Source organism: Diadema antillarum, unplaced genomic scaffold, assembly GCF_040938485.1.
Source record: "Diadema antillarum isolate AM-2024a unplaced genomic scaffold, OU_Dant_1.0 seq00001741_RagTag, whole genome shotgun sequence".
Lineage (NCBI taxonomy): Eukaryota > Metazoa > Echinodermata > Echinoidea > Diadematoida > Diadematidae > Diadema > Diadema antillarum.
The window spans coordinates 32,092-48,558 of NW_027272424.1; the positions used below are offsets into that span (position 1 = coordinate 32,092).

At 39.6% G+C, this 16,467-nt stretch overlaps 1 protein-coding gene across 1 annotated transcript in view; it reads right to left on the minus strand.

Moving 5' to 3' along the window:
- The window catches only part of LOC139711975 (vacuolar protein sorting-associated protein 18 homolog), a 37,875-nt gene that overhangs the window by 14,397 nt on the left and 7,011 nt on the right, over positions 1-16,467 (minus strand). Inside the window, exons 7-21 of the mRNA XM_071623820.1 lie at positions 15,924-16,003; positions 14,417-14,532; positions 13,457-13,545; positions 12,623-12,721; positions 11,692-11,857; positions 11,261-11,318; positions 10,560-10,663; positions 9,480-9,605; positions 8,805-8,940; positions 8,146-8,295; positions 5,752-5,845; positions 4,935-5,167; positions 3,430-3,570; positions 2,584-2,715; positions 622-831 (exon numbers count right to left, since the gene is read on the minus strand). Coding sequence (XP_071479921.1) covers positions 622-831; positions 2,584-2,715; positions 3,430-3,570; positions 4,935-5,167; positions 5,752-5,845; positions 8,146-8,295; positions 8,805-8,940; positions 9,480-9,605; positions 10,560-10,663; positions 11,261-11,318; positions 11,692-11,857; positions 12,623-12,721; positions 13,457-13,545; positions 14,417-14,532; positions 15,924-16,003 — 1,934 coding nt within the window. The remainder of the gene's footprint in view (positions 1-621; positions 832-2,583; positions 2,716-3,429; positions 3,571-4,934; positions 5,168-5,751; positions 5,846-8,145; positions 8,296-8,804; positions 8,941-9,479; positions 9,606-10,559; positions 10,664-11,260; positions 11,319-11,691; positions 11,858-12,622; positions 12,722-13,456; positions 13,546-14,416; positions 14,533-15,923; positions 16,004-16,467) is intronic.

The following is a 16,467-nucleotide window of genomic DNA, read 5'->3' on the forward strand; positions in this document are numbered from 1 at the left end:
TATAGCGGACAGGATCTACAGCCAAGTATCCAGTTTCGCATCCTGGGTTGAGAGGGACATTGTGTGTAAAAACATCTTGACCAAGACGCACTAGGTAGGACTCGGACTTGGGAATCCATTTAAAAGTCGAGAGTCTAATCCCGTATACCACAGTGCCCATACATGCGAGCACAAATGCTACATGGCTATTAAAACCTATGACGAAGATAAATCTAAAAACCAAAAACCACTTTAAATGTTTGTTTATTTGTTTCATTTCCTTCTGAGAAGATGGCTAGATAGCCAATATTCAGCTGCAATAGCTGGTTTTCCATGGGGTCCAGTTGGATGTAAGGCAGGACCACTTCACCGGGTTAAACACCCTGCTCTTTGCGATGAATAAATGAAGTGGGATCTATTACGTGCATGAGTTGTGGCTCTCCTACACACAGGACCTCCTTTTTGTGTCCTATCCGAGGGACAAAGTGCTTTTTGCCTCTTACTAGAGGAGACGGTATGATAACACACAACATTGCCCAGTGGGACTGGGGAATTGAACCGGGGTCCTCAGGATCATGAGGCAGACACGCTACCGACTGAGCTAACTCACCACCCTTTTGAGAAGACAGCAAGTGGCCTCACCTTGAAATGGTCGATCGTGACGAAGTCTGGGAAGAACGGAAGGATGTCCTCGATCTTGAGGAGGGGGCACTCCTGAAGGACGGCCATGGCCTTCTTGATGTCGTTCTGCTCGGAGACGACATGCTTGGCGATGCGAAGCCACAGCTTGCGCCGCAGCACTTCGTCATCATCTGGCTTCTCGGCGCTCTGCTTAGCTAGCTCGACATCCACCTGCGGGAGGCGGGGCGAGGGAAGAAATCGGCGTCGACCGCTGAGCGTTAGCACCTTTGTGCTGCCTTTTCAAGTTGTGTGTCTCTGACGACATTACAGTTTCTACATGCATTTACATACCTCCACAGAATAAATCACATCACGTGTGGTACCATGCTTCTTGTAAGTATGCATTCTTGCACCCGTTGCACATACTGGACATGCCCATTACATCAAAGTCAGACATGTCTAGAAATCTGTCCTACCAAGGCACTTGGCTCAAAGCAGATTCTTCTTCAAAGACAAAATATTGCTTTCACATTGAATTCTATGACAAGTGAGAATACTCCATATCGGTTTTCCAGCGAATCTGAATACTAAATCATAAATTCAACCATTCTCCCTTGACAACTACATCAATGAGAGCATCTCCTTGCTGTTTTTGTTATTCTCTGCTTTTTTTCACAAGTGTGCTTTAGAATCAAACACTCCCCCTGTTATCTACATCTGACACTGGGAAATACCAATACAAGACACGGCACACAAAATGCATGTCATTATTTGTACAGCATGTTGTGTCATCTGAGCTGTTCCGCACTTTGCACATTCTGTCTTTGCACTCATGGAATGGGGCATGCCTCCTGCAAGCACAGAGGTTGCAATCATGTCATTAATATTGCAGTACTATTAGTGCCACTTCCTCCTATGACATCACATCATGTAATTTACCTCATCATAGTGTGCATACATGTAAGTGCAACTTTAAATTCTCAGAAGACAAGTTGTTCCCACTTTGTAATGATGTCCTGTAAAACATTTAGCAACTTCTCTTTCATATCTAGAATTTCTAGAATTCATTAGGCAGCATTTTTGGCGTGCTTTATTCAGTGTGGCAAACACGTTTAGCATTCTTGCAACAGTATGTACATTCTTTGATTGACACATAATTGTTGAATTTCGATGAGATATTACTCAACTGAGGACAAGCCACTCCTACACTCACTGTAAACATAATTCAAAAATTCGCATTCAGCTTTAAACATGACATTCATTGCATGTGAGTATGCCAGCTAGTTAGTATTTAGATTTAGGGTAGTCGTGAATTAACTCTTTATGTGCCATGTTTGCACGCCCGACTCAGCTGATGGTGTGCCAAGTTCGCACATTTTGCTCAAATGCACAAACCTGCCCAAACTGACTGTTAAATCGCCAAATGCCAAAATAGCACAACGAAAGCTTCACTGGCAACCTACTCCTCTCACATGTAAATTGTAAGTTTCTGTCACAGCTTTGTATGCAAAAGTCATGCCTGGACAATAACATACTTGTAGCTACTGGTCATGTGAAATAAAAGAAATAGCCATATATTTTTCACAAAATTTACATCAAAACAACATTTGGAATTTTCTCTACAACTTCGCTAATTGCATTGCTAGCAAAACAAAAATCAATACAAAGTTGTATGGAGACAAAAAATAGAAATTTTTCCCAAAGCATGCCTGCATTGCAGTCACAGAATAATGTGGTACATAGGGGGCTTCCACCCTGGCACATAAAGAGTTAACTCCCAACAAGGAAATGTCTCTTTTTTTAAGTCAGTCTCATGCATTTTCTTTAAACAGCAGTGAAGATTCAACCAGTATTAAATGGCACGATTCCCAGTGAAAACCATATTGGTTACGAATGTATCTACCTATATTCACACTACACACCTGTGCCTATTCTAATATCCTTCATAGCATTTATCTACACATGCGACAAATCTCAAATTACCTTTATTGCGAGATCGACAGCTTCCTCATATAACCCCATGGTGGTGTAGATGTGTACACAAGCTTTGAAGTGATTGCGCTCTGCGCACAGCCTGAGTGCATATTTCAGGTCGTAGTTCACGTTGTCAGCAATCTGTAACAAGCACGGTAATGTGAGTAAACATTTTAATTGGAAAAGTTTTACAATGCACCCTACCAAAATTGCTTCAAGAAACAGGGTGGGAGTGTGAAGTGTGTATTACTGTACCAGTGGAAATTTGTGCGAGTAATATTTCCCCCTCCACTGGGTAAGATGTATTTCACATGTTTTTAATTCTGTGGAATCAAAATATAAAATAGTATTATACATAACAAGCCACAAAATTTGTGTGCTTTTATTTTCATGCTTGTTTCATGTTGCGCTAAATGCGCAAAAATTGCCACACAGCAGATGTTTCCACTTTTACAGTATCATCTTCAGGACAGCTAATCAATACAATCATGTCACACTTAGCAATTTCTTGTCAAACTCGTAGCTGACTTTGCACGCAAGTTTATCCATTGCATCATAGTCGGGTACAAACAAGCACAAAGCTGTAAAAGAGATGCATACAGCCATTATTCTGTAAAAAGCAGAAATCCAAAACAAAAGTGCACATCATTGGAGCTGGGTTAATTTTAGTGGACTTCACTTGTTTAAATTTTTGCAAATAAGAGTATTTTTTACAAACTCTGACACCTCCAAAAATACTGGTCTGCACATGTTAACACATCTTTACACCTGCAGTAGTATCATCATAAGATGCCAGATTAAATAGGAAAGATTATAGAGATAGAGAGATCTGGAGAAACAGAAGGCACGGTATACCTCTCCCTGCCTCGCCAAATACCCCATGAGGTTGGACGGCTGATGCTGACAGTAGAGTGAGAGAAGGTAGTTGTGAATAGCCTGCTCCTTGTTACCAAGTTTGCCGATGCAGAACTCCAGATACCGGATGGCCTCATTCACCTGTTGGTTGGAGATGCAGCGAGACACGTTGTCATGGTAATGAGAGAATCATGGGAGCTCTTTGATCTTGGGGGGGGGGGGGGGGAGGGAGGGGTTATTCTCACATCAGTGGCCCCATTTCATACAGAAGTTGCAATGATAGCATATCTTGCTGCAACGGCAAGTGTTATGGTAATGACAAGAATGCAAATCTCACCAAGGTAAAAATATATAATACTGTAAGCAATGAACTAATTCAATCAACTGAATGTTAATTTGTTCATTTCTCCCCCCCCCCCCCCCCAATCAATATTTGAGCACAACCTTTATTACATAATGACAGAAACAATTTCAAGTGATTCACACCTGTGCCCTTTTGGCTGGGGTCATCAACCCTTCAAGTACCAATTAACTTTCAACCAGTGCCAACATGCCAATTCTCCAATGCGAGATTCAGGCGAAGATTTAAGATAGAGAATAGCTGCTGACAATCAGCCAGGATTCATATGCATTTATGCAGTGACTGTCTGACAATAGCGACACAACATGAACATGGCAACACCACTGTGAGCTAGCTATAGTGAAAGTGACACTCCTCCATAGGTGAGTAGACATGAATGAGGCACACGAACGAGTAGGTGCTGGGGTTGCCAACATCCATGTTTCAAAAATCAGGAAAGTTCAAAAGAGGTACCATGGAGATAGATAATTGTGCCTTACATGGACCACAACAAGGAACACTAATTCCCAGAGCAGGAAAACTCCCATATTCTATTGCCAGGAAGTGAAGCAATAATTTAGTATTTATGAAATATTTTGAATCTAAAGAATCTTATCATGGTTTGAGAAATTTATGTAAGAACTTAGAATTATCAAGACCTCATGAAAATTTTAAGAAACGGAGTTTATCTAATAGGGGTATCAGACGATGGAATCAGCTTCCTGTATATTTAAAAAATAAGTCATTTGCTGGATTTAAGATGAGTGTTTAGGTGTTAGACTGAAATGGTGTTAATTCATGAAACATATTTGAGGAATACAGATAAATGATATGTGAATATTCAGTATTTTGTTATGAATGGCCGCGGAGATGGGGGAGGGTAAACGTTTGGGATATTCTCTGTATTTTAACCAAAGTATTGTATTTTCGGGTTTGTTTGTATTTCTATTTGTTATTATATAATTTATAATGACGTATGCGTTTTTATCTGGCAGGGATCACCTGAAGAACAGCCATGGGCTGAAGAGGGAGCTGTGGTAAAATGAAATAAACTGAACTGAACTGATCAATTCTTCTGGGAGCTTCCTAGCGATACCAGGGAGCCTAGGTTGCTACGTAGGCAGACAGACACCTGCTGTGGGGGTTTCCCCCTCCCTCCCCTCACCTGCTGCTCAGAGGGCCCACTGTCACACTGCACCAGGGAGGGGATGAGTCTCTTGGCCTCCAGCCGCTTGCCCTGCTCGATCCAGGCCGACACCAACTCGTGGGGGATGTGCTGCATCAGCACCGGCGAGAACTTGTAGAAGAGCCCCCGGCTGTCGCTGGGCTTTCGCAGCACGTCTAGCGCGGCGATGTAGTCCTCGTTCTGTATGTGGTGTCGGATGACCCTTTCAAAGTCTGCTCCAGAGAGGGAGAGAAGAATAAGACATTTTTAAGTAAATGATACATGATATGAAGAGTATTGATGGATAATGATTTTTCTTAAATTATTAAAAAGCTATTCTCTTTTACATAATTGGTGCAACTAATCAGTTATCTTGATATTAACTTGTGATGTTCACTTTAAAGGCTTTACATCTATTGATGTACAAGTTCAAGTTGCCAATGACTTTTAGATATTGACTGGTTGCAGTTTGCCTTTGCGGTAATTTTACATTATCCATGCTATATCATCAACCCATCCCCTCGCAGTAACAAGCAAGAAATCATGTATTAGCTGAAAGCAGTAATGTGCTCTATAACTACTTCCCTTACATACCTACCTTAGATGTTGAATACATGCATATCATGACAAAAGACACAAAAAAAAGGAGAAAAAGAATGCATTGCACTTCCACTTTTTAAGTTACTTGCAGCGTGACACCAGTCAGAACTATTCTGATATTCCAATAGGGGAAGATTGTAGATTACGATAGTTATGTGCTCCTGCGAAAGATCAATGTGACTTCAAAACTGCAGAGGTCGTAATGGCATTCACAAACCTTGCATGAGCATGGCAAAGTAGACCATGTTCTCCACATCGCCATGGCTAGCAATCAGATCGTACACTGTGTTCACATTGCTGTTCAGACATTCCTGTACAATGGAAAAGAGGATCAAGAAACGAATACAGCTAAAACTAGAGAGGGGCTGTCAAAGGCGGCAGACCCACGCCTAAGTACAAAGTCGGGGTAAACATAATGTGCATTCGGTCATCTACCAGAATTCGGCCACTTAATTGCCAGTGTGCTTTATCACCAGCCAGTGAGTTCTACCAAAGATCGTACACTGAAGTGTACGATCTTTGGTTCTACAGTCACATCACACACAAATCACATCATTACACATACGGTATTAACACTCATTCACGTACAGGAAAGTCCTTAAGTCTCCTCCAAAAATCCATCGAAAATCCCAAATTCCACCGTCAAAAGTGCAGAATCGGAACTTTTCCAAGCGAGCGCGAATTAAGTCCAGTTTTAAGAGTATTGTCTACGCGACGGGTCGCGGAAAAAGCGCTAAAAATCGAGAAATACGCCGTTTTCTTGCGGGATATTTTGATTATAGCAAGCCGGGAGTGTGATGATATCAAAGGTCGTACGAGTGTACGATCTTTGATGGTATCCACAAAAGCAAAAAAGAAAAACAAAATTTACGTACCCCCTAGGCAATTACCCCTATGATTAGTGTCTACGGGAATTATTCAATGCAAGGGTTGAATGCAAATGTCTACTGCACCAGTATTCGGCCACCAACGAGCGCCGCAACGTCCCCCTTGCAATTTTGCACCAACAGTGTAGAGCGTGATGCATTTTCAGCGGCCTTGCACACGCATTGACATTGAGCACGCATATCGTGCAGTGTGACTGCGACCGAGCAAAATGCTCCTCCAACGAAAAAAACAATCAATGTTAATTTGAAAAATCATCAAAATACGGGCCAGTTTGTGATGACGGAGAACGAACTTTCATAAATCTAGAAGGACATAGTCTCTCAAATAGGCCTAAACGTAAATTTCGGAATTCTTACGAACATTTGAGCAGCGAAGTCGGATCGTTGGGGAGTTTATGTTTTCGTATGGTAGCGGAAAATCGCAAAGTGAGAAACGGGAAATTTTCGGAATGGTCACTATACCATGGGGTCAAAACTTCAAGGTCACACAGAATTTGCAAGGGTCAACCGATTATCACCAAAATCTAATCGATTCTTTCCTGTCATTATCCAAACATTCCCTGAACATTTCGTGCAAATCCGTTTACCCGTTCTCTTGTTATCTTGTACACAAACAAACAAACAAACAAACAAACAAACAAACAAACAAACATACAAACAAACAAACAAACAAACAAACAAACAAACAAACAAACAAACAAACAAACAAACAAACAAACAAACAAACAAACAAACATACGGAACCCTTTACATAACCCCCTGCCGATTTTCATCGGCGTGGGTAATGAGTCAAAACTACCATATGTTTGTCATACGGAGAGAAGCAGAGAAGCACTTGCTTCTTTTCGGCATCATATCTGTGCAGATTCTAATATATGATATCTACACACATGTAAAAAATCAATAAGGATAACAAATGTAAACATCACTTACTTAATAATGTACCATGTAAGAAAGAGTTAATAGACCACTGCCATCACCACCACCACCAATGCCAACACCAATATCACTCCCACCACCATCACCATAACCACTATCAACACTACCACAACCTGCACCACCATCACCACCACTTAAACTACATCACCATAACCTGCAACCACCATCGCCACCACTTCAACCGCAATCATCACAACAGTTATCAACCACTACCACCACCATCACTTCGACCACCATCATCACAACCACTATCAACACTACCATCACTACCAAAATCATCACTACCAAAAGCACAGCCCAGCACAACCAATACCACAACTACCACCACCATTGCAACCAACACTACCACCTGACAAAAGAAAATCAAAATGCCCCAAACCCAATTTAATCTGAGATTGAGATGGAGAGCTTAAAGGGGAAGGCTAGTAACTGATCAGTGGGAATCAGTGGAAATGCTGGGAGATGATTGTTCCAATCCTTATGGGATTCATTCAAGAGTTCATTGTATATCTATTGTTGTGTGAAAATGATTTGCTTCAGAACGGTCTCATATTCAAGTAATGTGCAGATTAATGCCCCGTCACTGACCAGGGACGCTAACCTGGAAGCATTAAACTGCACATTACTTGAATATGAGACCATTCTGAAGCAAATCATTTTCACACAACAATAGATATACAATGAACTCTTGAATGAATCCCATAAGGATTGGAACAATCATCTCCCAGCATTTCCACTGATTCCCACTGATCAGTTACTAGCCTTCACCTTTAAGCCCAGCTTACCATAACTCTGGTGGTTGCCAAGAATCTCTGGAACTCGTCCTGCTGTTCTCGGAATCTCTCCTGATTCTCCCCTTTACCCCTTAGTGCCCCCAACTGGTTCAGGTTCAGTTCTATCAGCCACATCACCAGCATCGTCAGCTGTGTCTTGTCCTAGAAATGAAGAAACGGAGCACAGAAATCAAGGGAATGAGCGTTTCCTACCGTGCAGAGATATGATTTATATTAAAACTCAGCATCTGTCTATAAGACATCACAAGTATGGATGAAACATGCAGCTCAACCTCTTTAATTTTCATACATATTTACAAAAAGGGGCACAATCCTGCTTTCTTTTTCTGACTAAGATTCAATCAAGTTCTAGAGAAGTGAAAGTTTCTACAATATTTGTAATTTTCTACAAGAGGAGCAATATTTTATATCAAAATGAATAATATAATATTACTTCAGCACATATTTACATGGTCCTGCCCACTAAGGGATGGACTTAAATGTTAACATAACATCTGTCCCTTCACAAACATTCTGTGAAAAAAAAATTGTGTAAAAAGGTGTGTTGCACAGGTTTCTTCTTTAATTTGCACCAGTTACATACAAAAGCGACTTGGGGGAACAAATACTGTTCAGAAATGATGCAAGGAACGACCAACTTGAACACACACCTCAGTCTTCAGCGCACCCAACTTTTTCATGAGGAAGACCTTGAGGGCATCTGTCTGTTTTGCCTCGATGAACTTGAGCGAGATCTCCTCAAAGGACTTCTCCGTCATGGCATAGTAGATGGCGCTCTTCTCATACCTTTGAGAAAAATGGATACACTGTGCAGAGCAAAACCCTTCCAAACTCTTCCATATACAGGTACGATTCAGAGCGCCATTTTCATTCAATATATGGCAAAGATTTTGAAGCATATTCGTAAACTTAAGTATTATTAGGTATCAATACTGCAGCTTATTGAGTCAAAGTCGGAGTCTCTCCAAAGGAGTTTGAAGTTGGCACAGACATAAATTACCCTAAAAAGTTTTTTAAAAAAGAAGAAAAATTGTACAAAAATGGAAATACAATAAATTGTGATCATATCCTCAACCAATAATCATTTGCCAATTGAATCTCTGAATACTCAATGCAAGTCAAAACATTTTTCAAGTGAACTCACTTCAAATAGCACATGAGTAATGTGAACAGAAAAAATTTTTGCAGAGACCATTGCAAATGCATCGCGTGGCCCTTCACAATGCACTGGCAGAGATTCTGATTGCTTGGATGAGCAATGATAATATTTGATGGGCAAAATTAATCCTCAATCAGATCTCAATGAAGGAGAAAGAGGAGCTCACTTTCTGTTGTCAAAGAAGTGCTCAGCCTGTCTGCTCATGACTTGGTCCAGGTGGGCGGGGTTGTCCTGTACAAACTCTTTGGCTCGATCAAAGTCTCCTTTGTCCAGATAGATCCTCCACACATCTCTACAGGGGAACAATGAACAAGATTAGAGCTGGTTGACTTGATGGCTGTGTTTGTTGAAATCGTTTTTTGGTATTAACCATTGTTTGCTTTTTGGTTTGTTTCTGAAGGCAGCAGCTTCCAGTGAACAAAACAATGAAGGGGAGTTTCACACAGACATTAACTTTTAATGACGTAAGTGGTGGTAGTAGTAGAGACTTGTACAATTAACAAAGATAGTACTGCAATAGTATTACTACTTCTGTAAACATAGCTAAGCTAGTTGTAGCATTGTGGTACTTCACAGCTTTCAGCACATCTAAATGTCCCTATTATCATCCTTTTTATAACTGTGACAATCACTGTCATAATAAACACTATTACTGTTATCAGCATCCATAAGATTAATGGTTAAGATGAAAATGTTTATCAGTATTATTTTCTCAGGTAGCACACAGCCTTATAGTTGAAAAATTACCACAATAATCGTTATTATACTATCATTTATTCTCAACATCATCAACATCATCACTTTCATTACTATTGTTATCATCATCACTACATTCATTGATATTTGGCAACATCTGGAGAAATACAATTGAAGGAGACACATTACCTTCATTACATTTCATAATAATTAATTGTATCGTATATAATGCAAATAGTCTCAGGCTAAGGCATGCCTGGATGGGCTGCCTGGTTATGGAGAAAATTAGCTACATGTGAATCACTCTGACCAAGGGGTCTCCTTCCCCACGCAGTCAATAGCTCGGTTACATTTGATGGAAAGGTATCACAGTAAAAGGTATCACAGTATAAAATCATCTTAGACATGGAGTACCATTTCTAGAAGCATCTTTCCATGAATATTTGATGGCATGGAAAGAGAATGTTATTCCAATACATAACGGTATGTAAATCGTTACGACAACACTCAGTTTTGCCTGCTACGGATGAAAAAGATTTTTGATACACACCTTGCTTCTTTCACCACTTTGTACATGAAGACAGACTGGTCAGTGTAGGTCCATATTGTACCCTTCATTCTGTCTCGACACATGCCAATCAGCCGACCAAACCTCTGCAAAGACAAACATGTAAAAGAGATGATAAAACAAGCCCCAAATATACCAAAGTAAAAGACTTAGGAGATCAGTAATGACTACTAAAGTGGCATACAGTGTATCACAATGCTGAATTTCTGTTACACACATAACAATATGTTCTCAGTCATACCTTTACAGTTGTGGGAATAATATTCCTCAAACTCACTGACACAGTAATTCCACCATCTAACTCTGAGGGCATCACTTAAACATATACGATATACTCACAGTGATATGTGAAATGAAATATTTAACTTTCAACCTTAGCTTTATTACCATCATAACCACTTTTGACATATCTTACACACATTCTTGTATTATCAACTTGGTATGTGAACGAAAAAAGTACTATGTAATAACTTTCAACCTAAGCTTACCATCATAACTACTTCTGACATACATTATCTTACACACATTCTAAAACCTTGGCATGTAAAACGAAAAAAGTAGGTAATAATCCTTGTGGATCATGCAAGACTATTCTGAGTAAAAAAAAAATATAAAAAAACACAACAAAAATGCAGTTAGAAGACTTCAAATTACAGAAGAGCACAAACACAAAACCAACTTACCGGTTGAAAGACATCTTCGTCAATGAGTTGTTCGTTCAAGACACATAGAATCTTCACCCTTTGGAATTGAGATGACAAGACAGCATTGTTTATTTGGAAAAGTTGATTCATATTTCAAGTAGAAGGCATAAATGAGCTATAAAACTGCACAATGCATCACATACTTTCAGTTACCAGAGATTGTGAGCTCCGTTGACATCTCAAATTAGTAATAGACGGTTGTGTTAAAACATAGCATGAACATTGCTATTCGGTTGAATATCGAAACACGACAGAAGCATTAATTGCAGCCATCACGCCACAAACACCTTCATTCAGTACAAAAACCTGTTCTGTTTCTCTTTATAAGATCATGAGGTGTGTTCATGAACATCATCACAGGCCTTGAGAAGAACTGAAATTTTTTAACAGTCTGAGAGATGAACTCTGACCTGTCTTGGAAGAGGAGCAAGACGTGGAACTCGGTGAGAATGATGGCGATTGGCCTCATGAAGGGTTCCTGGTCCCTGACCGGGTATGGCAGTAGCCGACTGTCCTTGGTCAGATTGTCCCGAGACTGCCCGCTGAAGTCGAAGCCACCAAAGTACACGCCTGGTCCTGTGGACGCAACGAGAGAGCAGGAGAGATTTGACAGAGTGCGGCAATTTTAGAAATGATATTGTGGGCAGACGGAGCAAGGAGCCATCAACAGGATAATTTGAAAATATTTGCCACTTGTAAATGGAGAAATATTCCCCTACATTATGAAATACAAAAAGATTTTGAAAGGGGCTTTAAAAAATTACATAAACAAAGTAAGAAAGTTAACTAGACTAAAAAAGCAGTTGTAAAGAACCCGTCAGGTATTCATGCACATGCATTTAGCATTTGACAACCAACTAACTAACCAACCAATCAACAAATTGACAAACAAACAAATGACTTGATGCAATTGAGAACTGCAGATTGGCATGGTATATAATCTGTTTGAGGCAGCATAGAAAAAACACCCCAACAACTTCCTACATGCCATCTGCCATGCACGCTGAAGAATGAACATCATTCTTACACAATCCCTTAAAAAAATAAATACAGTTACATATAAGTAATACCTCTAACTTACTAAGAGCCAACCATGGGGATCTGCGATAATTCTGCCCATCGTTGCAGAATTTGTGGACACAAGGGAGATGGCGGCGATCCTAGATGCTTCAGAAGGGCTCACAATAAGATCAAGCAACAAACTACCATTCCTTTTTTTTTTTGGGGGGGGGGGGAATGGTTGTAGTAGAATAGTCTCGTAGTGAGGTGGGGACATAACGTGAGTCTGACATGACTGTGCAACATGATAACATGCAGAAAGTGAGAAGAAAAAGGGTTAACCTGTCATCCAAGCAAATGTTGCTGGCAATCCTCGAGATTTCTGGCAGTACTGCTCCAGTTTGCTGTAGCCAAAGTTGCCAGGGAGTTCCAAGAAGCTCGCTGTAAGAAAAGGACACATAAATATCACATGCAGCACTTCATTGATACCTACCAGAAATTTCAATGTTCAACAAGAAATATCATATGGAAGATAGAAATGATATTTCTTTATGTACCTGATTCGGGGTTAATAGCAATCATTGGCTCGAATTCACAAAGGTAGTTAAAACTTAGACCATGGTACAAATTTAGACAAAGGGCTAAACTAAGCATGAAAAAAGTGCACCTTTGATATGCAAGTATCAACACACGTTTCTTACTGGACGTCTGTTGGCTTATGCAATCTGTCAATTGTATTTACGCAGAAGACATTTGCATAAACCATGGTTTAGATTTAAACCACCTTTATGAATTCGGACCATTCAGTTTAAGATATACATTTTTGGGAGTAGATCAAAATAATTCTCTGACTTGTGTACTTGCGATATAACTGTGATAAGAATCAGGAGTCTTCTGACTATTACACGGTCACAATACCACAGCTGATGATAGCTGATACTGACAGCTAATAAATGGTGTTCAGTTTATGTTCCTCACTATTGCCATAGCTTACAACCTTGTTCCACAAGATGAAAATGGTAATGTTTTGACTTTTGTTCTGCAGGTTTCATGCAATGATATATGTCACCCGAGACACAACATTCTCTATCTAACCAGCATTTACACACATGTATATCTGATGTATGGAATTAAACACCTACATTAAAATACATGGGGTTCAGGAGTTATACTCACGTGTGATCTCTTCATACTTCTGGAACACATTCAGAAAGATGGGACTTTCCGCCTGAGCTGGCACTGTGCCAATAAACTGATAGAGGCGACTGAAGGGAATCAAACATAAAATGGAAACAGTCATGTGACTTCTTGCAACTCAGTGGATGCTTCCTTTTTAGATCCCACAAGAATGCACAGAGTACTTACAGTATATATTTATTCAACCACTTATTCATTCATTAGGGTTGAAATATATGTATGAGGAAGTTCCCCTGTGCTAACCTTAGCTAGCTGTAGCAAATTCTCAGAATTTTCCAACCAATTTGTCTGACAATTAGAGCTGAAACTGAGAGTATCAGGTATGACAGCACACAGCAAACGAATTCATCTTTAAATTTGTCTCAGATAGGGGTAGGACTGATGGAGTAACTGCTACGTGGACACCAGGATTTGATGTTATCATTATCATGCACACCCAATGGCTGCCAACATTCACACATCAAACTATGATGAGATTTCACTGAGCAATCAGAAAGATACTTGTGTGTTTCTACAAGCACCTCAGTGGGAAAAAGTATTTTCCAAATCACAGAGATTTTTATATCCTCATCTCAGGACATGAGAAGATATACAAGTTTTCAGGAAGCCTCCTGCAGAATCAGGCAGACTTTGCAGCTCTACATATGAGCTCTCATCTTATGCTACAATATAGTAAACCTGTTCCTACACAATATTCCCAGGGATATTTCACCCATGAGAAGCACATTTGATGTACAGAAGGGACAGATACTCACGCAGAAATCAAAGTTATGCCATGCTAGGATATTTAGTGCATGTACAGATTGAAAAGGATCACTCTGGCAGATGAAATGAGCAATGAAGACTCACATCACATCAATGGCAATTTAGAAGTACATTGAACAATTAAGCAAGAAGCATGCAACATCAGTAAGAAGCATGCAACATCACCCAACCTACCCAGGAGTGGTTGCCATGACAAAGATTCTAGCCCCCTCGTTCTGTTTGGATGCAGGGATCCGCTCCACCTCGATGGCGGTCACAGGCACGGTGCCCTCCTTCCCTAGGTTGAAGACCTTCAAGGATGATATACCATTGGGCAGTTAACCCAGAATATAGGACATTCACACGATAAGAATTGGTTCCATACAGGTGTAATATGACACCATCAAAGATCCTGCCATTTGGCCGACGAAAGATGGCGCCACCTTGTAAAGGTTATTGTACTTCCAGTGGTATCCCCAGACGTGCATATAATTAAGTGCCGATAACATTATCATGTAGCTGTTTCTTGTTTGTTTGTAATGACTATCCAAATACCAAATGATAAGCAATCTTCTCCTCTACAGACTGTTGTCATGTCAAGCTTTGTACACTGACAGAAATCAATATCATAAAAAAAAAGAAAATCATCGTAACAAAATGGAACTTAATGCTGATGGAAAACAGGTATGCCACATACACTGTAGTAAATCTTTCAGAAATTAAAGGACAAGTTCTCCTTCATAGACATGTGGGTTGAGTGAATGCAGCAATATTAGTAGAACACATCAATGAGAGTTTGAGGAAAATCGGACAATCAATTCAAAAGTTATGAATTTTTGAAGTATCTGCTCAGTCACGGCTGGATGAGAAGACTACTATAGCTTGTGATGTCATATGAATACAACTATACAAAGAAAGTATAAAGAAAATTCAAGATATTCTCACTTTTCTCACATAATAAACTAACACTCGACTTCTCTCTTTCAGAAGTCAGGGGAAATAATATTACCCCTAACATAAGTCAGTAACAAGTCGAAGAAAAAAAGTCTAACTTTTGTGAAATTCTCTTTTTATTTTCCTTATATCGTTGTATGCATGTGGCATCATACACTGTAGTAGTCTTCTCCTCCAGCAGTGATTGCACAGATATCTTAAAATTCATAACTTTTGAACGGATTATCGGATTTTCACCAAACTTTCACTGATGTGTTCTACTAACATTGTTGCCTTCACTCAATCCACATGTATATGAAGGTGAAGTTGTCCTTTAAAGACAACAGTCTAAATGGATGCTATAGTTTTGGTTGAGATGGAAATTCAGGTTTTGACTTTTTCTGAGATAATTGGAAACTTCTCATATGAACTTGTAAAGAGCATACTGTTCTAAGAGGAATTGAAGTTTACTTGATGAAAAATCAGTTTTGAAATGTCTTAGATACACACAAACTAAGAGGTCCTAATAAAAGGTGGTTTCCACCTTTCTTTGGGACAGCTTTGTTTTATACTTTGTTTCTTGATATCTCAGCCATTTCAAAACCAATTTTCATCAAACAAACTTTAAATTCCTCTTAGAATTGTATGCTCTTTCATGTTTCATATAAATTGTTTTTAATTATCTTGTAAAAAGTTAAAACCTGAATCCACTTCTCAAACAAAACTACACCATCCCTTAAGTGACATCCACTTTTTTTTTTCCACTCACTTGTTTGAAGTATTGATCCAAACTCTGGTGGAAGAATCGACTATCTTCCCCAGCCTGAATCTCTGCTTCATAGATGAGACCTGTTGGACATGAACACAGAGGAGAGTCAGAAATACTGTAAAACCACAAAATTTTTGCGTGCTTGAAATTTTAACAAATTTCGGAGCCAAGATTTGTGAAGTTAAAATGCACACAAAAGTCCATGTCAACACTATATATTTATTGAATGCCAGTGCCAATTTGTGAAATTTTCATGCTGAGAAAAAGGCTGTCGGCTCCAACTGTCCAGGGCCCTGTTTTATCAAAAGATAAAATTGATTTTAAATTTCCTTACCACACAGGCCGACATAGACTTACAGTTGAAATCAACTATACAATCAATTTTAACTCTTCATAAAACAGGGCCCAGGTGCAGTGTTTTAACTTTTCAATTACCATATTGCACCCATACTATCTTGTGCTTACCCTTGAAAGAACAGTCCATTGTAAGAAAAAGGCACACACAGACACAACACTTTTCTGTCCTTCATGACTATCTGCAGTA